At 43.6% G+C, this 21375-nt stretch overlaps 1 protein-coding gene across 1 annotated transcript in view; it reads left to right on the forward strand.

The window, feature by feature from the left end:
- BABAM2 (BRISC and BRCA1 A complex member 2) overlaps nt 1-21375 on the forward strand; it is a 359856-nt gene that overhangs the window by 67394 nt on the left and 271087 nt on the right. The window contains exon 4 of the mRNA XM_038751295.1: nt 530-624. Within this exon, the coding sequence (XP_038607223.1) occupies nt 530-624 (95 nt within the window). The remainder of the gene's footprint in view (nt 1-529; nt 625-21375) is intronic.

Here is a 21375-nt window from a genome sequence, read left to right on the forward strand (position 1 = left end):
TTGATTTCTTTGAAGAAACCGATTTCAATGTCAAGATGAACGGAGTGTAGCGGGCACCATGCTGTTTGGAGCGAGGCTGAGGTGGAGAGGAGGGGCGGAGGAAACAGAGTGAGAAAGAAGGTTCATCCACCTCCTCGGCTGAAAATGTGCCACTTCTTATTCGCCGGACAGGACCTGAATAATCCTGAATGAATGAACCTTTTTTAATTTTACCGCCTTGGATTTTGCATGTTGATGTAGGGGAGGAAAGTATTAAATTGTAGTTGAAAGCGTTAATCATAGAGTAAGCGTTTCAGGAGCTTTCTCTTAAATCGCAGTAAATGCGGGAAGTTTTGGCAAGTTCTTTCCTAGATTGTGAACCCCACCCAGGGTCAGAGTCTGGGGTCTGATCTAATCATCTTGTATCTCTCCCCGCTCCTAGCATTTGGGAAGTGATTAATAGGTGCCAAATTATTCATTTCTGCAGTTGTAAGAATCTTGGGAGAGTAGTAAGTGCATTAAGGTACATTTCATCTTCTTCTCTTCTTAGGGGATATAATTTTCAATGCTCATTACCCGGAGCTGCCCCCAGATTTTATCTTTGGAGAGGATGCGGAATTTTTGCCAGATCCCTCTGCCTTGCACGTGAGTATAACTGGGATGTGCATGTCATCGTTATTTGGTGGAGAAAGCAAGACTTGGCTTTGGAGACTGGCATAACTGGAGGAATTTGCCAGCAATGTAGTGTCCCCCCCCCCCCCCCATCCCTTATATTTCTGTTATGTGAATAACGTCAGCCCCTCTTCTGCTGATTAAAAGTTAAATTCTTCAGCCAAACTGTATTTTCAGAATATTCTAAATGAGTTCGAGACTCTATGGGTTTAAACGATGTACACCCCAGGGCAAGCCACATTTAAAATACACCATCTGATGCATGAGGAAGGCTTTCTGAGGCCCACTGAGGATTAAGCAAAGAGCAAAAATGTGTTATTTGGGTGGTAGAAACCTCTCTTTACAGTGGGGAAGAGTATTACCTTATGTTACCGGGAAGGAGAGAAACTGGAGTGATTGATGAATGCTATTATTTTGGGCAAAAGTCAGAAAAGCTGTAATGATGTTAAAGTAACAACAGGAATAAGTTTTGGGGATATGTTCTATGAGTGGTTTGGCTAATGTGGAACCAAACTGAGCCTTGGTGTGACAATATTTCTGCACATCATACAGAAAGAGTTTATCAAATTCCTTTCAATCAATCATTCCAGTAGTATTTATTGAGCATTTACTGTGTGCAGAGCACTCTACTGATAATGATGGTATTTGTTAAGCGCTTACTATGCGTCAAACACTGTACTAAGCGCTGGGGTGGATACGACGTAATCAGGTTGGACACAGTCCCTGTCTCAAATGGGACTCCCAGTCTTAACTCCCATTTTACATATCTATTTTATCTATTTTATTTTGTTAGTATGTTTGGTTTTGTTCTCTGTCTCCCCCTTTTAGACTGTGAGCCCACTGCTGGGTAGGGACTGTCTCTATATGTTACCAACTTGTACTTCCCAAGCGCTTAGTACAGTGCTGTGCACACAGTAAGCACTCAATAAATACGATTGATGATGATGATGATGATTTTACAGGGGAGGTAGCTGAGGCACAGAGAAATTAAGCGATTTGCCCGAGGTCATACAGCAGTGGCGGCGGCGAGATTAGAACCCAGGTTCTTCTGAACCCCGGGCCTGTATCCACCAGGCCATACAAGGTGCTTGGGAGAGAACAATATGACAGTTGATAGACACATTCCCTACCCACAGTGAGCTTACAGTCTAGAGGGGAAGACATTAATATAAATTAATAAATTACAGATGTGCATGTAAGTGCTGTGGGGCTGAGGGGGGGCAGGAACTTATTTTAGGTAGAGCATTATCCTTTCCCACAAATAGCCCCCCTAGATACACAAGCTGGAGCCCCATGAAATAATAATAATAATAATAATAATAATGGCATTTGTTAAGCACTTACTATGTGCAAAGCACTGTTCTAAGTGCTGAGCACTGTTCTAAGCGCTGGAATACCTCTGCACCTGAGCTTGAGGGGCTTTTAGGGAGGAACGGACCTTTTCCTGGTGAAAATATGTGCATAGTCTGTGAAGCTGTACTCATTCGATCTGCAGAGTTCTCATTCCCGAACAGTAGCTCCCTTGGAAGCTAGATTTCTTGTCGACGATGATGACGTTATTCCTGTGTTCAATCAATCAATCAATCAATCAATCGTATTTATTGAGCGCTTACTGTGTGCAGAGCACTGTACTAAGCACTTGGGAAGTACAAGTTGGCAACATATAGAGACAGTCCCTACCCAACAGTGGGCTCACAGTCTAAAAAGGGGAGACAGAGAACAAAACCGAACACACTAACAAAATAAAATAAATAGAATAGATATGTACAAGCAAAATAAATAAATAAATAAATAGAGTAATAAACATGTACAAACACATATACATATATACAGGTGCTGTGGGGAAGGGAAGGAGGTAAGATGGGGGGGATGGAGAGGGGGACGAGGGGGAGCGGAAGGAAGGGGCTCAGTCTGGGAAGGCCTCCTGGAGGAGGTGAGCTCTCAGTAGGGCCTTGAAGGGAGGAAGGTCGATGATGATGACGTTATTCTTGTGTTCACTGTGGACCGAGCCCTGAACTGAGCTCTGGGTTAGTTGCAAGAGAGTTAGATTGGACACAGTCTCTGTTGCACCCAGGGCTCATGTTTTAAAAGAGAAGAACGGGTCCTGTTTCTCAGTTTATACATGAGGAAACCGAGACACAGAGAAGTTAAGTGACTGGCCCAAGGTCACGTAGCAAGACAGATAGCAGAGCCCTCACTAGAACCCAGGTCTCCTGACACCCAGCATTTTCCACTAGGCAACATTGCCTTCCTGTGATAATAATAATAATAATAATAATAATAATGGCATTTGTTAAGTGCTTACTATGTGCAAAGCCCTGTTCTAAGCACTGGGGGGATACAAGGTGATCAGGTTGTCTCACGTGGGGCTCACAGTCTTAATCCCCATTTTACAGATGAGGTAACTGAGGCACAGAGAAGTTAAGTGACTTGCCCAAAGTCACACAGCTGACAAGCGGCCAAGTCGGGATTAGAACCCATGACCTCTGACTCCCAAGCCCGTGCTCTTTCCACTGAGCCACGCTGCTTCTCATGACTGTTGCCAACCTGTGCTTCAGGTCAAGGAAATGGACCGTTTTTAGGGATCTGCAAGTGTCAATTCAGTTCCCTAGTCAAATGCAGTTACTACTCCTCAAATCCCTCTGCCTCTGTTTACCTGTTTGCTTGTTTAATGTTTTTTTGTCTCCTTATTGTGTTTGCTAGTTTAAGCTGTAGGATTGATAGTTGCCAACGTGTACTTCCCAAGCGCTTAGTACAGTGCTCTGCACACAGTCAGCGCTCAATAAATACAATTGAATGAATGAATGATAGTCTGCTAGCGCATGCATCCACTCAACAAGTAGACAAGTGTATTGCTTGAGTCCTAGCAATTCTGTCCAGTATAAAATAGACCATCTTGTTAAAAATTTCATTTGAGAATATTGAAAGAGAAGGGCAAAAAAACCTCTTTTCCAAATAATCCCGATATTGCCCTGAAACTCACATGGCTGGTTCTTTTCCTACCTCCCTGCCTCTGGTTGGTCTTTGAACTCCTGATTTGTCACCAGTCACTATTTTATCAGTGCCCCTTGTTGCAATAAGATTAAGTTCGATTCAATTATGGTCACCTTTGCATCAGTCAGTCAGTTGCATTTGTTTAAGTGCTTTCTCTGTGCAGAGCATTCATTCATTCAGTCGTATTTATTGAGCACTGACTGTGTGCGGAGCACTGTACCAAGCGCTTGGGAGAGTACAGTACAACAAAATTGGCAAACACGTTCCCTGCCCATAATGAGCTTACAGTCTTGAGGGGGAGAGAGACGTCAGCCTCTTTACTAGCTTACTAGGGGACAAGTTTTGGGGTAGATAGAAGATTGGACCCAATCCCCGTCCCACATGGGACTCACAGTCTAAGGGGAAGGGAGTAGGATTTGTCCCCCATTTTACAGATGAGGAAACTGAGGCCGAGAGAAGCTAAATGACTTGCCGAAGGTCACCCAGCAGACAAGTGGTGGAGCCGAAATTAGAGCCTCCGGCTTCCAGCCCTGTGCTCTTTCCATTATTCATTCATTCAATCGTATTTATTCATTCATTCATCATCAATCGTATTTATTGAGTGCTTACTATGTGCAGAGCACTGTACTAAGCACTTATTCAGTCATTCAATCGCATTTATTGAGCGCTTACTGTGTGCAGAGCACTGGACTAAGCCTTGGGAAGTCCAATTTGTCAACTCATAGAGACGGTCCCTACCCAACAGTGGGCTCACAGTCCAGAAGGGAGAGACAAAGAACAAAACAAAACATATTAACAAAATAAAATAAATAGAATAAATATGTACAAATAAAATAAATAGAGTAAAAAATAGGAAGCAAAGCCAAGTTGAAACAAGAATACCTGAGACAGATGAGTTGGGGGTGGGGGAAGCTCTCCCAGAAAGCACTGCGGCCCGGAAATTAAGCGCTTAGTACAGTGCTCTGCACACAGTAAGTGCTCAATAAATACGATTGATTGATTAAGACTGTGTCCAACCCAATTATCTTATATCTACCCCAGTGCTTAGTACAGCGTCTAGCACAGAGTAAGTGTTTAAACCCCCACCCCCAAAAAAGACACTTTGGAAAAACCTCAAATAGGGGAACTCAAGAGTCGGATGTTTTGAATCTACAAATATCTCTGACCTATTGCTTTTCTGTTCCCTCTATAGAGAGAGCGAAACATATACACAGTGAAAGCATTCATTCATTCAATCGTATTCATCCATTCAATTGTATTTATTGAGCGACATATACACAATGAAAGCATTCATTCGTTCAATCGTATTCATCCATTCAGTTGTATTTATTGAGCGCTTACTGTGTGCAGAGCACTGGACTAAGCGCTTGGGAAGTCCAAGTCGGCAACGTCTAGAGACGGTCCCTCCCCAACAGCGGGCTCACAGTCTAGACGGGGGAGACAGACAACAAAACATATTAACAAAATAAAATAAATGGAATAAATATGTACCAATACAATAAATAGAGTAATAAGTGCGTACAAACATATATACAGGTGCATTAGTCCATGCTGCCTCTCGTTTTAGGCTGCGTGACTGGCCCTGCAATAATGTTTTAAAGTGATCACATCCATTGGGTGCCACTAACGAGTTAACGCGGATTGCGGCTTAATAGATAGAATAAATCTCTCGTGTTGCGGTGGGCAAAGCGTAATTAAAGTGGCGGGGACGCCTCTCTGGATTGTGCCCAGAGAACAGATGGCTTTTGGCTTGGAATAGGGGAGGAGAGCCACGTGCCATGATCTCTGCCCACACATCCCCGCTCGGCGTCTGAGAGCGGGGCGCGTTGTTAGCCCCCGCGCCGAGCTCTCCACTCTTCTTGGACCTCGGAAGGGGGAAGAGGCTTTGGCTCGGGAACGGAATCAATCAATCAATCGTATTTATCGAGCGCTTACTGTGTGCAGAGCACTGTACTAAGCGCTTGGGAAGTCCAAGTTGGCAACATCTAGAGACGGTCCCTACCCAACAGTGGGTACATATTTATTACTCTATTTATTTATTTATTTATTTATTTTACTTGTACATTTCTATCCTATTTATTTTATTTTGTTGGTATGTTTGGTTCTGTTCTCTGTCTCCCCCTTTTAGACTGTGAGCCCACTGTTGGGTAGGGACTGTCTCTATGTGTTGCCAATTTGTACTTCCCAAGTGCTTAGTACAGTGCTCTGCACATAGTAAGCGCTCAATAAATACGATTGATTGATTGATTGATTGATAGAAGGCTGGGCTAGGTGGGAGTCCCCCTCGTCCCCCTCTCCATCCTTTTAGACCGTGAGCCCACTGTTGGGTAGGGACTGTCTCTATATGTTGCCAACTTGGACTTCCCAAGCGCTTAGTACAGTGCTCTGCACACAGTAAGCGCTCAATAAATACAATTGATGATGATGATCCCCCCCCGTCTTACCTCCTTCCCTTCCCCACGGCACCTGTATATAATAATAATAATAATGTTGGTATTTGTTAAGCGCTTACTATGTGCCAAGCACTGTTCTAAGCGCTGGGGTAGATACAGGGTAAGCAGGTTGTTCCCCGTGGGGCTCACAATCTTCATCGCCATTTTATAGATGAGGTAACTGAGGCCCAGAGAAGTGAAGTGACTTGCCCAGAGTCACAGAGCTGACAAGTGACGGAGCTGGGATTTGAACCCATGACCTCTGACTCCAAAGCACGGGCTCTTTCCACCGAGCCACGGATGTATATATGTTTGTACATATTTATTACTCTATTTATTTTACTTGTGCACATCTATTCTATTTATTTCATTTCGTTAATATGTTAGGTTTTGTTGTCTGTCTCCCCCTTCTAGACTGTGAGCCCACTGTTGGGTAGGGACCGTCTCTACATGTTGCCAACTTGGACTTCCCAAGCACTTAGTCCAGTGCTCTGCACACAGTAAGCGCTCAATAAATACAATTGAATGAATGAATGAATATTAACGAAGTAAAATAAATAGTAAGCGCGTAACAAATGCCATCATTATTATTATTCTCTGTGCCTCAGTTCCTCAGAGCCTGATTGACTTGGCACCTGGCTGAAAAGGCTCTCGGTCAGCTTTGGGTCCGGTGCATTTATGACTTTAAATTGTCAATTTGTGTGCCCGAAGGGAGCCACTCTTCTCTGCCTGCCGAACAAACTGACCAGAGAGGCTTCTATGGGCATCTTCTGTTGGCAGCGTGGCCCAGTGGAAAGAGCCCGGGCTTTGGAGTCAGAGATCAGGGGTTCAAATCCCGGCTCCACTAATTGTCAGCTGCGTGACTTTGGGCAGGTCACTTCACTTCTCTGGGCCTCAGTTCCCTCATCTGTAAAATGGGGATTAAAACTGTGAGCCCCGTGTGGGACAACCTGATCCCATTGTATCCCCTCCAGCGCTTAGAACAGTGCTTTGCACAAAGTAAGCGCTTAACAAATGCCATCATTATTATTATTCTCTGTGCTTCAGTTCCCTCATCTGTAAAATGGTGATTAAGACTGTGAGCCCCCCCCCGTGGGAAAACCCGATCACCTTGTAACCTCCCCAGCGCTTAGAACAGTGCTTTGCATATAGTAAGCACTTAATAAATGCCATTATTATTATTATTATTATTATTATTATTATTATTATTATCTAGGGAGAGTGCAATTGGAGAGGAAGGGCAGCACCCACCACCCTTCCTGATTTATTTCACAAGTCCTGCCGAGCCAGTCGATGATATTTATTGAGCACTGACTGTGTGCAGAGCACTTTAAGCACTTGCGAGAGTACAATAGAACAGCGTTGCTAGACATGTTCCCTGCCCACAAGGAGCTTGCAGTCTAGAGAGGGAGACAGTTATTATAATAAATTACAGATATGTACGAAAATGCTGTGGGGCTGAGGGTGGGGTGAATATGGAGTGCGTGAAAGGTACAGAGCTAAGTGCAAGGGTGATGCAGACAGAGGGGGAATGGGGGAAATATGGAGGAAATAATAAAATCGGGATGTCTTTTGAGTGACATAATAAAAGGACCGGTATTTACGTAGTTCTTTAATCATCATCATCATCAATCGTATTTATTTAGCGCTTACTGTGTGCAGAGCACTGTACTAAGCGCTTGGGAAGTACAAATTGGCAACATATAGAGACAGTCCCTACCCAACAGTGGGCTCACAGTCTAAAAGGGGGAGACAAAACCAAACATACTAACAAAATAAAATAAGTAGAATAGATATGTACAAGTAAAATAAATAAAGAAATAAATAGAGTAATAATGGTATTTACTGAGCACTGTAACAATCGCTTGGGAGAATACAACAGAATTAGCAAAAATGTTCTTTGCCCATAATGAAGTTACAATTAGGTTAAGCTCTTCCAAATGTTCCTCTTCTGAAGTTTATTTGAAAGGCTTTTATTTAAAGAGGTAATGGTTTGGTAGGTAGCGTGTCTCGGAGATGGCTTCTTTTGGGAATTCTATTTTGGGCTTATTTTTAATAGTGAATTTAGACACCTTTAAATTTTTGAACATTATTAAAGAAAAATATCTAGTTTTGAACATGGTTAAAGAAAAACGTCCTTCATATCAGAGAACCGTTTCTGGTCTGTTTTTCCAATGTTTCTTAAATGGAAAAAAAACAACAACGTAGTTACTGAAGACATTTCTAGGGAATTCATCTGCATCCGGATGAAAATTTTTGCTGAACTGCAGCCCATGGGCATCTTTGAAGAGCCACGTTATTTCAATCTGCAAATCAGGGTTTAAGGACGTTAACAGCTCAACATCGACTGTGGTGGTTTTTAAATTAAATAATTGGGCCATAGACATGGAGTTTTGAATTGGGAATTGTAGAACTCACTTCTTAAATCATTTGTTAATTAGTATAGATGGGAGATTCCTCAATAGTCACAATTATAGGCTGCTTTAGCCGATTTAATGTATTTCCTGAACAACTGCAGAAAAGGAATGAATCAGAAACTAGCACTTCAATCGTGACTATATGCCTCAATCAATCCTTTTTTTTGTTTGAAGAAAGTCTTATGGGTTCAAACCAAAGTTTATTGGAATAAATGGACTTTTAATTAACACAGATGAACCATATTTTTAGAAGTTAAAGAACAATAAAACTTCTAGTAGTTTGTGGCTTAGCAGTTGCTCCCAATTATGAATTATTGTACTGTTAGAATGGATTTCATTTTAGTCCAAATTTTACTCTCCCTACAAATTACAAATAGGGATTTTCAGCCTTTAATGCTCTATTTAAAGCTATTTTTCCTTCCTGACACATCACAGGAAGAGATATAGTTGAATAACCTCAAGTGCTTTGCACATAGTAAGCGCTTAATAAATGCCGCTATCATTATTATTATTAACTAATATTTGTGCAGAGAGACATTTAACCCTTTTGTTCGTACTTGGTGTCCTTTCTATTGCCAATGTGAGTGGATTTACAGTAGTAGTGTAATAATAATTCAGTTCCTTCACTCGTATTCTCAGTTCCAAGACTCATCCGTGCTTTTTGATGGTGCGCCAACCTCATTTCTTCCTACCGGACAATTTTGAGGACCGTTTTTATGAGAAAAGAAATGAGCGACTTCTCAGCTACTCATTTTTCAAAAATGGAGGCGTAAGGATTGCGGAGTACTGCTCTTTAGAAATACTTAAAATTGAAGACTATCCAGTGGTAGCCATTGTGGCAGGGAGGAAGCCGGAGATATCCCAGGAGAGGCTGAGAGAGTTTAGACTTCACCTTTCCTCCTTTCCCAAGGTTTTCGAGGCCGGTTTCCTCCTTGCCCCTGAGGCACAAGGGATGTTGCTTTGGGTAGGAAACCCTTCCACATGTGCAGGTCTTCCTGATCGATCAATCAATCGTATTTATTGAGCGCTTACTGTGTGCAGAGCACTGTACTAAGCACTTGGGAAGTACAAGTTCGCAACATATAGAGACAGTCCCTACCCAACAGTGGGCATATCGGCTGGGTAAATAGAGAAAGATTTTCAAAAACTCAAATGAGCATCAGATTGATTTCAGTCAGTCAATCGTATTTATTGAGCGCTTACTGTGTGCAGAGCAGTGTACTAAGTGCTTGGGAAGAGCAAGTTGGCAACATATAGAGACGGTCCCTACCCAACAGTGGGCTCACAGTCTAGAAGGGGGAGACAGAGAACAAAACCAAGCATATTAACAAAATAAAATAAATAGATATGTACAAGTAAAATAAATAGAGTAATAAATATGTACAAACATATATACATATGTGGGGAAGGAAAGGAGGTAAGACGGGGGGGATGGAGAGGGGGACTAAGGGGAGAGGAAGGAGGGGGCTCAGTCTGGGAAGGCTTCCTGGAGGAGGTGAGCTCTCAGTAGGGCCTTGAAGGGAGGAAGAGAGCTAGCTTGGCGGATGTTGGGAGGGGGGGCATTTCTTTAAAAATTTCTTTAAAAATTGGTGCTTCTCCACCTCCCACTAGCTGGGGCTCGGGGGATTCAACTGGGGTTGCCCAGATTGTTGTATTTATTGAGCGCTTACTGTGTGCAGGGAGCTGTACTAAGCACTTGGGAGAGTACACTGCAGCAATAGACACATTCCCTGTCCACAGTGACCTGCGCACAGTAAGCACTTGATAAATACGATCGACCGACTGACCCTGGACCGAGGCTCTTCAGATGTTGGAGTCAGAGGTCATGGGTTCAAACCCCGGCTCCTCCACCGGTCAGCTGTGTGACTTTGGGCAAGTCACTTCACTTCCCTGTGCCTCAGTTCCCTCATCTGTAAAATGGGGATGAAGACTGTGAGCCCCCCGTGGGACAGGCTGATCACCTTGTAACTTCCCCAGTGCTTTGCACATAGTAAGCGCTGAAGAAATGCCATCACTATGGTTATGTTCCTTTGAAATTGCCCCTTTGGTAGCCGGACAGGGAAACCTGATCGTGTGAACTACAGGCGGAAAACTGAGTGTTTCAGCAGGTTCTGAGGTGCTTGCCTCCAGTGAAGAAACAGCTTGGCACATAGTAAGCGCTTAATAAATGCCATTATTATTATCTCCCGCCTCCCTCTGCACTGCTGTCTGTTCTTCCTGTAGGCATTTCTCAGCTTTTTGGGTCTAGTCTGAGTCCAGAGTGGAGCTCAATGGGTCCTTCGACCAGGCTCAGTCAAGGTCAACTTTCCAGTTAATCTGAGACCAAGGCCGCTCATCTAAGCCACAGCCTGAATGCAGAACACGGAGTCATGGAGGGAGTTCACCTCCAGACAGCTCCGTGTTGTGGTATTGTTATCATTATTAATGGTATGTAAGCACTTACTATGTGTCAAGACTCTGAAATAATAATAATGATGGAATTTGTTAAGCGCTTACTGTGCGTCTAGACTGTGAGCCCACTGTTGGGGAGGGACCGTCTCTATATGTTTTTTTTTATGGCATTTATTAAGCGCTTACTATGTGCAAAGCACTGTTCTAAGCGCTGGGGAGGTTAGGGTCAGTCTTAATGACTTAGGGTCAGTCTCACAGTATATGTTGCCAACTTGTACTTCCCAAACGCTTAGTACAGTGCTCTGCACAAGTAAGCGCTCAATAAATACGATTGAATGAATGAATGAATGGCAAGCACTGTCCTAAGCGCTGGGGTCAATACAACCTAATTAGTCCCTGTCCCACATGGTGTTCATAGTCTTAAACCCCAATCAATCAATCAGTCGTATTTATTGAGCGCTTACTATGTGCAGAGTACTGTACTAAGCGCTTGGGAAGTACAAGTTGGCAACATTTTACAGATGAGGTAACTGAAGCCCAGAGAGTAATAATAATAATGATGGCATGTATTAAGCTCTTACTATGTGCAAAGCACTGTTCTAAGCGCTGGGGAGGTTACAAGTGATCAGGTTGTCCCACGGGGGGCTCACAGTCTTCATCCCCATTTTCCATATGAGGCAACTGAGGCCCGGAGAAGTGAAGTTACTTGCCCAAAGTCACACAGCTGACAATTGGCGGAGCCGGAATTTGAACCCATGACCCCCGACTCCAAAGCCCATGCTCTTTCCACTGAGCCACGCTGAAGTGAAGTGACTTGCCCAAGGTCACACAGCAGACAGGTGGTGGAGCCGGGATTAGAGCACATGACTTTCTGATTCCCAGGACCATGCTCTATCCACTATGCCGTGCTGCGTCGCAGCATTGTTCTAAACATTGGGGTAGATACAAGTTAATCAGGTCAGACACAGTCCCCGTCCCATGTGGGGCTTATCATTTAACTATTTATTACTCTATTTATTTTATTTGTACATATTTATTCTATTTTATTTTGTTAATATGTTTAGTTTTGTTATCTGTGTCCGCCTTCTAGACTGTGAGCCCGCTGTTGGGTAGGGACCGTCTCTAGATGTTGCCAACTTGGACTTTCCAAGCGCTTAGTACAGTGCTCTGCAATCAATCAATCAATCAATCGTATTTATTGAGCGCTTACTGTGTGCAGAGCACTGTACTAAGCACTTGGGGAATACAAGTTGGCACACAGTAAGCGCTCAATAAATACGATTGAATGACTGAACTAGGAGGGAACAGGAGTAGTACTAGTATTGAATGTGAGCACCTACTTGTGTGCTAAACTCTCTATGCTAGGGATCTGGGAAATAAGCAGTAAAGAAGTGACTTTTTCCCTGCCCACGAGGAGCTTGCATTCGAATGGGGAGGCAAACAAAAAATTATTTACACCATTTTATGTCCACTTTACTTTTCCAGGCTCTCTGTTGTTTATAACAAGGTTTGGAAATGAAAAGTTTGGGGGAAGCATGCACGAGAAGCAGCGTGGCTTAGTGAGAAGCTGCGTGGCCCAGTGGAAAGAGCCAGCCTTGGGAAGCAGAGGTCGTGAGTTCTAATCCCGGCTCCACCGCTTGTCATCTGTGTGACTTTGGGCAAGTCACTTCACTTCTCTGGGCCTCAGTTACCTCATCTGTAAAGTGGGGTTTAAGACTGTGAGCCCCCCGTGGGACAACCTATAATAATAATAATAGCAATAATGGCATTTATTAAGCGCTTACTATGTGCAAAGCACTGTTCTAAGCGCTGGAGAGGTTACAAGGTGATCAGGTTGTCCCACGGGGGGCTCACAGTCTTAATCCTCATTTTACAGATGAGGTATCTGAGGCCCAGAGAAGTGAAGTGACTTGCCCCAAATCACACAGCTGACATTTGGCAGAGCCAGGATTTGAACCCACGACCTCTAACTCCAAAGCCCGTGCTCTTTCCAGTGAGCCGTGCTAACCTGATTACTTTGTATCTATCCCAGCACATAGAACAGTGCTTGGCACATAGTAAGTGCTTAACAAACACCATCATCATCATTATTATTAGTATTATAAAATGTTTTCTCCTTAATTTTTCAGGCTAAAGCTCGGTGCATCCTCTATAGCCACATATTTTGTGACAATATGATAAAATTGCAGCCCAGGAAATTGTATTTAACCCCCTACACTCAAAAATCAAAATGTTCAAGGCCAGGAAAGCACAAATGGTGCCTTTGGAGGTGGTGGGGGGTGGGATAGAGAAGCGGGGACGAGGATATCAGTCACAAAGGAAAAAAAAAAAACCTCAGGGGAAGAGGAAACATTTTTTTCCAAAGTCCAATTTGTGACTAGCTCAACTTTATCGTAAAAACCAATGCTGTGCAAATAGCAATTTGAAAGAATTTGAATAAATTGTACTGAGGAAACTGGCTTCAAACCAAAACGATGCTGGCCTTAAAGAGTAATGATACTGGCACAACACGCTCCCCGTTTCCTTGCAAAGAACTCCAAGACTGGAAGAAATGGCTGGCTTGGAGGCAGCTGCTTATTAGTTCCTGGAACTTCCTTTACAAGTTTTATGAAAAACAGGAAGGTCTACGTCTTGTGCAGGTCTTTTGAACCGGGAACTCATAAATACGCCGTTCCGTACATCTCCAAGAGCATAGGTGACACAGAAGGGAGGGCAAATAGGGGAAATGAAGGCTTAGTCGGGGAAGTCTTCTTGGAGGAGATGTGTTTTTTTAGGAGGGCTTTGAAGGTGGGGAGGATGGGGAGCTGTCAGATATGACTCTTTTAGACTGTGAGCCCACTGTTGGGTAGGGACTGTCTCTATATGTTGCCAACTTGTACTTCCCAAGCACTTAGTACAGTGCTCTGCACACAGTAAGCGCTCAATAAATACGATTGAAGATGATCTTCCTGCCTTGCTCCCCTCCTACGTCTCATTGCGGTGTGCTTGTTCTGCTCCCAAACCTCAAGAAGGACAGATAGATTAGCAAGCTCTCCCTTGCCTCCAAGAAACCTGATCTTCTGGACTGTGAGCCCACTGTTGGGTAGGGACCGTCTCTATATGTTGCCAAGTTGTACTTCCCAAGCGCTTAGTACAGCGCTCTGCACACAGTAAGTGCTCAATAAATACGATTGATTGATTGGTGGAGCCAGGGCTTGAACCCAGGTCCTTCTAATTCCCACTATCCAATAGGCCACGCTGCTTCCCTGTGCCCTGTCTGATGTTTGGGAATTGAACAAGATGATCTCTCAATCAATCCTATTTATTGAGCTCTTGCTGTGTGCAGAGCACTGTACTAAGTGCTTGGGAGAGTACGATATAACAATATAACAGACTTTACATCCCCACGATTCTCTTATTGGTGTATGATCTCAAATATCCCCTCCTGGTTAGGTGTTCAGTGGGCTGAAATATTTCTAAAGACAGCTTTCCCGGTGCATGGGAACAAGTCAGATGAAAATTTGGTGCAAATCTGACATTAACTTGCAGAGTTTGAAAAGTTCTTGGAGATGACTGGTATTTGCTAATGAAAAATGAAAGCCTAACCCAGTGTTTGCTTTAACTGAATGATTGCAGTTAATTTTCTTGTAAAGAAACAGAAGCACACATTAACTTAAAATAAGATCAAACTGTTGTTTCTTGTAGTACAGCCAGGAAAAACAGTAGCAAGCTGTCTTTAAAATCGAATCTCTGGATGATATTCTAGCAACCTGGAAATATCATCCCGAGGAAAAACAAATTGAATTCAATTAGCCATCACGTGTGCTATTTTCTTTTGATTATTGCAAAGTTACATTTTACTCCCAAAGTGATTAAAGAGTCTAAAATGGTGTTGTTGGGAATCCGTGACCCACTGTTGGGTAGGGACCGTCTCTGTATGTTGCCAACTTGTACTTCCCAAGCGCTTAGTGCAGTGCTCTGCACACAGTAAGCGCTCAATAAATACGACTGATTGATTGATCAGTGATTTAAGCAGAGATCAGATAACTGCTGGTACAGAGCCAAAAGCTTCGAGAGACTGTAAAGAAAAGGTGACTGAAGGTTTGTGTGTGTTTTAGGGGTGGGGCATGCTTGGGTGGGCAAATGTTTAGAGTGTCTTCACCAACAGCTGTATCTTCACTGGCAAATTAGCCCACCAGGATTAAAAGCTATGAATTCAAACCTATTTGAAAGGCAGTGAGTATCGACGAATGAATTTGATCTGAATCTATCTGGTTGGGATCAACAATGTACCACCAACCTGTATATATGGTTATACATATTTATTACTCTATTTATTTATTTATTTTACTTGTACATATCTATCCTATTTATTTTATTTTGTTGGTATGTTTGGTTTGTTCTCTGTCTCCCCCTTTTAGACTGTGAGCCCACTGTTGGGTAGGGGCTGTCTCTATGTGTTGCCAATTTGTACTTCCCAAGAGCTTAGTACAGTGCTGTGCACATAGTAAGCGCTCAATAAATGCGATTGATGATGATGATGATATGGGAACTGCGTCCTCAAGGCAACGCCAGTATTGGAAGACTCCAATGGAAACAAATTCAGCGGTCCGTCCGATCTCCATTAATCCCGCATTTCCCACCACTCGCTCTCCCTTCTGCCTTGCCTGTTCCCTTTATGCTCTTGTTTTTGAATTACGGTATTTGTTAGCAGCTAACTGTGCGTCCAGCCCGCCGTCTGCCCTTGTCTGATATGGATGCGACACTAGATACCCTTCTGTTAAATATTTTTATCTTCCATCTCAGCTCCCGCCGTCACATTCCAAGGATTGGAAGTGGTGCCTGACTGCCCAGGGACCTGGGAGAGGAGTAATAATTGTGGTGTTTGATAATTTGAGAAGCTAAATTGAGAAATATGGAGAAGCTATATAGCCCAGTAGAAAGAGCCCAGGCCGGAGAGTAAGAGGCACTGAATTCTGCTACTTGCTTGTTGGATAACACTAAGTCATTGAACTTCTGTGAGCCTCAGTTTCCTCATCTGTAAAACGGAGATGACCTGTTGTTACTCCTACCTAGATAGGGAGCCCTGTGAGGGACAGGGGAAGCAGCCACGTGTCCCTTTTTAAAAAGGGGAAAGGAAAACCCTGGAAATTACTGAAAAAAAATCCCGATATAATCAATCAATGGTATTAATTGAGTACAGAGCAAAGGTACTAAGCCTTCGGGAGAGTGTGATGCAACGGAGGTGGTAGACCTGCCCACCAGGAGTTTACAAGAAAATGAGAAGCAACGTGGCTCAGTGGAAAGAGCACGGGCTTTGGAGTCAATCAATCAATCAATCAATCGTATTTATTGAGCGCTTACTGTGTGCAGAGCACTGTACTAAGCGCTTGGGAAGTACAAGTTGGCAACGTATAGAGTCAGTCCCTACCTGACAGTGGGCTCACAGTCTAGAAGGGACTCAGTGGTCAGGAAGGGAGTCAGTGGTCATGGGTTCAAATCTCGGCTCCGCCAATTCACTTCTCTGTGCCTCAATTACCTCATCTGTAAAATGGGGGATTAAGACTGTGAACCCCCTGTGGGACAACCTGATCACCTTGTAACCTCCGCAGTGCTTCGAACAGTTCTTTGCACATAGTAAGCGCTTAATAAATGCCATCATTATTATTATTATTATCAAAAAGTCCATCTGAAAGCACCCACCTAGGAGGGATTTCCATATTCCATTCACCGGGAGATGGAGGAAATGTAATCTAAAATTCCCAACAATTTTAGCAGGTGCCAAATTGGTTCTAAAGGGTTCATTGTTACCTAGGGGTAACACACACAGCAAGTAGTGTTCTGCTAGGGCTGGTCCGGAGCCCAATGTTACTCACATTCGAATCAATTACCTACATCATGGAATAAAAAAACATGCTCATTAAATTTGCAGCTGACAACAAGGTGGGAAGGAGGGGGGCGGTTTGGGAAGAGGAATGATGTCTGACAATAGCCAACTTCTGGTAGGATTAAAATTGAAAGCTGCTTGTACAAGGGAGCCCTCCTCCTTTAAAAAGCCTTCCCTGTTGTCCACTTACCAAATTTAGGAGACGTTACTTTCCAACCAAGGTCGAACTGACCAACGTGCTCTTTATTTACTGACTATCAATCAATCAGTCAATCAATCAATTGTATTTATTGAGCGCTTACTGTGTGCAGAGCACTGTACTAAGCACTTGGAAAGTACAAGTTGGCAACTTGTAGAGACGGTCCCTACCCAACAGTGGGCTCACAGTCTAGAAGGGGGAGACAGACAACAAAACAAAACATATTAACAAAATAAAATAAATAGAATAGATATGTACAAGTAGAATAAATAAATAATATCGGAATATGTTCCGATTCTAGCATGAACACGTCTATTTGACTAGTGTCTGAGACAAAACTCTCCTCCAGGGCAGGCACAGTTTTTTTTTTTCCACTGTACTTCATCATTACTTGTCAACAGTATTTATTGCACATCTGTATAATAATAATAATAATGATGGCATTTATTAAGCTCTTACTATATGCAAAGCACTGCTCTAAGCGCTAGGGAGGTTACAAGGTGATCAGGTTGTCCCATGGGGGGCTCTCAGTCTTAATCTCCATTTTACAGATGAGGTAACTGAGGCCCGGAGAAGTGAACTGACTTGCCCAAAGTCACACAGCTGACAACTGGCAGAGATGGGATTTGAACCCATGACCTCTGACTCCAAAGCCCGGGCTCTTTCCGCTGAACCACGCTGCTTCTCTCTCTATATGATAATAATAGTATTTGTTAAAGCGCTTGCTATGAGCCAAGCCCTGTTCTAAGCACTGGGGTAGATACAAGGTTATTAAGTTGGATGCAGTCCCTGTCCCACGAGGGGCTCACAGTCTTAATCCCCATTTTACAGATAAGGTAACTGAGGCCCAGAGAAGTGAAGTGACACCGTCTAGATTGTGAGCTCATTGTGGTCAGGGACCGTGTCTGTTGTATTGCTGAGTGGTACTCTCCCAAGTGCTTAGTATTCATTAGTGGAAAGAGTGCGGGCTCGGGAGCCAGAGGTCATGGGTTCGAATCCCGCCTCCCCCACCTGTCTGCTGTGTGACCTTGGGCAAGTCAAGTCACTTCTCTGTGCCTCAGTTCCCTCATCTGTCAAGTGGGGATTAAGACTGTGAGCCCCACATGGGACAACCTCATCTCCTTGCGGTCCCCCCCCCCCCCCAGCGCTTAGAACAGTGCTTTGCACATAGTAAGCGCTTAACAAATACCAACATTATTATTATTATTATTATTCATTCATTCAATCGTATTTATTGAGCGCTTACTGTGTGCAGAGCAGTGTACTAAGCGCTTGGGAAGTACAAGTTGGCAACATATAGAGACGGCGGGCTCACAGTCTAGAACTTAGTACTGAGAAGCAGCTTGGCTCAGTGGAAAGAGCCCGGGCTTTGGAGTCAGAGGTCATGGGTTCAGATCCCTGCTCCGCCAACTGTCAGCTGTGTGACTTTGGGCAAGTCACTTCACTTCTCTGGTCCTCAGTTCCCTCATCTGTAAAATGGGGATTAAGACTGTGAGCTCTCCATGGGACATATATGTATATATGTTTGTACATATTTATTACTCTATTTATTTATCTTGTACATATCTATTCTGTTTATTTTGTTAGCATGTTTGGTTTTGTTCTCTGTCTCCCCCTTCTAGACTGTGAGCCCACTGTTGGGTAGGGACTGTCTCTATGTGTTGCCGACTTGTACTTCCCAAGAGCTTGGTACAGTGCTCTGCACACAGTAAGAGCTCAATAAATACGATTGATTGATTGATTGACAATCCGATCACCTTGTAACCTCCCCAGCGCTTAGAACAGTGCTTTGCATGTAGTCAGGGCTTAATAAATGCCATCATTATAACTATTATTTTTACCCTGTACCCAGTAAGCGCTCAGTAAATGCGATTGATTGATCGCCCAAGGTCACAGACGGGGGACAACTGGTGGAACTGGGATGAGGACCACGGTCTCCAGGCTGCCATTCCTGAGGTGCTTCTACTAGGCCTTGAGGAAAAAATGGTCGCGTATCACTCAAGGTGTGATGCTATTACGCTTCCCGGCTTCAGCCGTACTATCCTATACTGTACAGTCCTCTGGGTTTCGGTTTTTGCAATTTTACAGTATTTAGTACATAAAATAAAGACTCCCAAGCTCTTGCTCCTTCTATTAAGAGAAGCAGCGTGGCTCAGTGGAAAAAGCACGGGCTTTGGAGTCAGAGGTCATGGGTTCAAATCCCGGCTCCGCCAATTGTCAGCTGGGTGACTTTGGGCCAGTCACTTAACTTCTCTGGGCCTCAGTTATCTCATCTGCAAAATGGGGATTAAGACTGTGAGCCCCCCGTGGGACAACCTGACCACCTTGTAACCTCCCTAGCGCTTAGAACAGTGCTTTGCACATAGTAAGTGCTTAATAAATGCCATTATTATTATTATTACTAAGAAAGAGCTCTTCGGAGGAAATTTTAGTACATAAAATAAAGAGTGGCAAGAGTGTAAAACATCCTACTTGTGGGAGACATAATAATAATGTTGGAATACAGATCAAAGAATATCAGTCATAGTATCTAGAAATCATCTTCCCTCGAGCCCGTTAATTTTGACTGAATCAATATTTGTTTGAATTCATTTCAACCCTAGTACAGGGCTCTTCAAGAACACAACCCCCGCTTTGCGAGGACTTTCTGTGTAATCAGGCCAGAACTCCAGATGTGATTTTCTTGTCTTCTTGGGTGTGTGGGTCAAGGGCATAGGCATCCGCGTAGAGCAATTTTGGAGTTACTGTCTCTAGGGCTTTTGGGAGCCATTGTGGGGAAAAGAAGAGAGACTAGTCTGTGCCATGGGGCTACTTTGTGGCCGTAAGAGTAGCAGCACTAAATCAAGTGTATTTATTGAGCATTTACTGCGTGCAGACATAGTCCCTGTCCCACATAATAATAATAATGGCATTTATTAAGCGCTTACTCTGTGCAAAGCACCGTTCTAAGCGCTGGGGAGGTTACAAGGTGATCAGGTTGTCCCACGGGGGGCTCACAGTCTTCATCCTCATTTTCCAGATGAGGTAACTGAGGCCCAGAGAAGTGAAGCGACTTGCCCAAAGTCACACAGCTGTCACAGTCACAGTCACACACAGGCCCTACTGAGAGTTCATCTCCTCCAGGAGGCCTTCCCAGACTGAGCCCCTTCCTTCCTCTCCCCCTCGTCTCCTTCTCCATCCCCCCATCTTACCTCCTTCCCTTCCCCACAGCACCTGTCTATATGTATATATGTTTGTACATATTTATTACTCTATTTGTTTATTTTACTTGTACCTATCTATTCTATTTATTTTATTTTGTTAGTATGTTTGGTTTTGTTCTCTGTCTCCCCCTTCTAGACTGTGAGCCCACTATTGGGTAGGGACTGTCTCTATATGTTGCCAGCTTGTACTTCCCCAGCGCTTAGTACAGTGCTCTGCACACAGTAAGCGCTCAATAAATGCAATTGATTGATTGATTGATTGATTGACAAGTGGCAGAGCCGGAATTTGAACCCATGGCCTCTGACTCCCAAGTCTGGGCTCTTTTCTACTGAGCCGTGCTGCTTTTGGGGGGCTTTCAGTCTCACTCCCCACTTTACAGATGCGGTAACTGAGGAACGGAGAAGTGAAGTGACTTGCCCAAGGTCACACAGCAGACAAGTGGTAGAGCCGGGATTAGAACTCATGACCTTCTGATTCCCAGGCCCATGCTCTACCCTCTGTGCATGTATATGGTTGGGCCAGTGGGCAGTTTAGACTTCAAGGGCCAAAAGTCCATTAAAACAACTGGATGTGGATGTGGGGCAGAAAGCCATTCATTCATTCATTCAATCACATTTATTGAGCGCTTACTGTGTGCGGAGCACTGTACTAAGCGCTTGGGAAGTACAAGTTGGTAACATATAGAGACGGCCCCTACCCAATAGTAGGGACAAAATAAAATAAATAGAATAGTAAATATGTAAATAAATATAAATAGTAAATAGTAAATAGTAAAATAAATAGAATAGTAAATATGTACACATAAAATAAACAGAGGAATAAATCTGTACAAACAGATATACAGGTGCTGTGGGGAGGGGAAGGAGGTAAATAATCGTATTTTTTGAGCGTTTACTGTGTGCCGAGCACTGGACTAAGCGCTTGGGAAATACAAGTTGGTAACATATAGAGACGGTCCCTACCCAATAGTGGGCTCACAGTCTAGAAGGGGGAGACAGACAACAAAACAACACATATTAACAAAATAAAAGAAATAGAATAGTAAATATGTACACGAAAATAAATAGAGGAATAAATCCGTGCAAACATATATACAGGGGCCGTGGGGAGGGGAAGGAGGTAAATAATCGTATTTATTGAGCGCTTACTGTGTGCCGAGCACTGGACTAAGCGCTTGGGAAGTACAGGTTGGTAACATATAGAGACGGTCCCTACCCAATA

Source organism: Tachyglossus aculeatus, chromosome 9 (genome assembly GCF_015852505.1).
Source record: "Tachyglossus aculeatus isolate mTacAcu1 chromosome 9, mTacAcu1.pri, whole genome shotgun sequence".
NCBI lineage: Eukaryota > Metazoa > Chordata > Mammalia > Monotremata > Tachyglossidae > Tachyglossus > Tachyglossus aculeatus.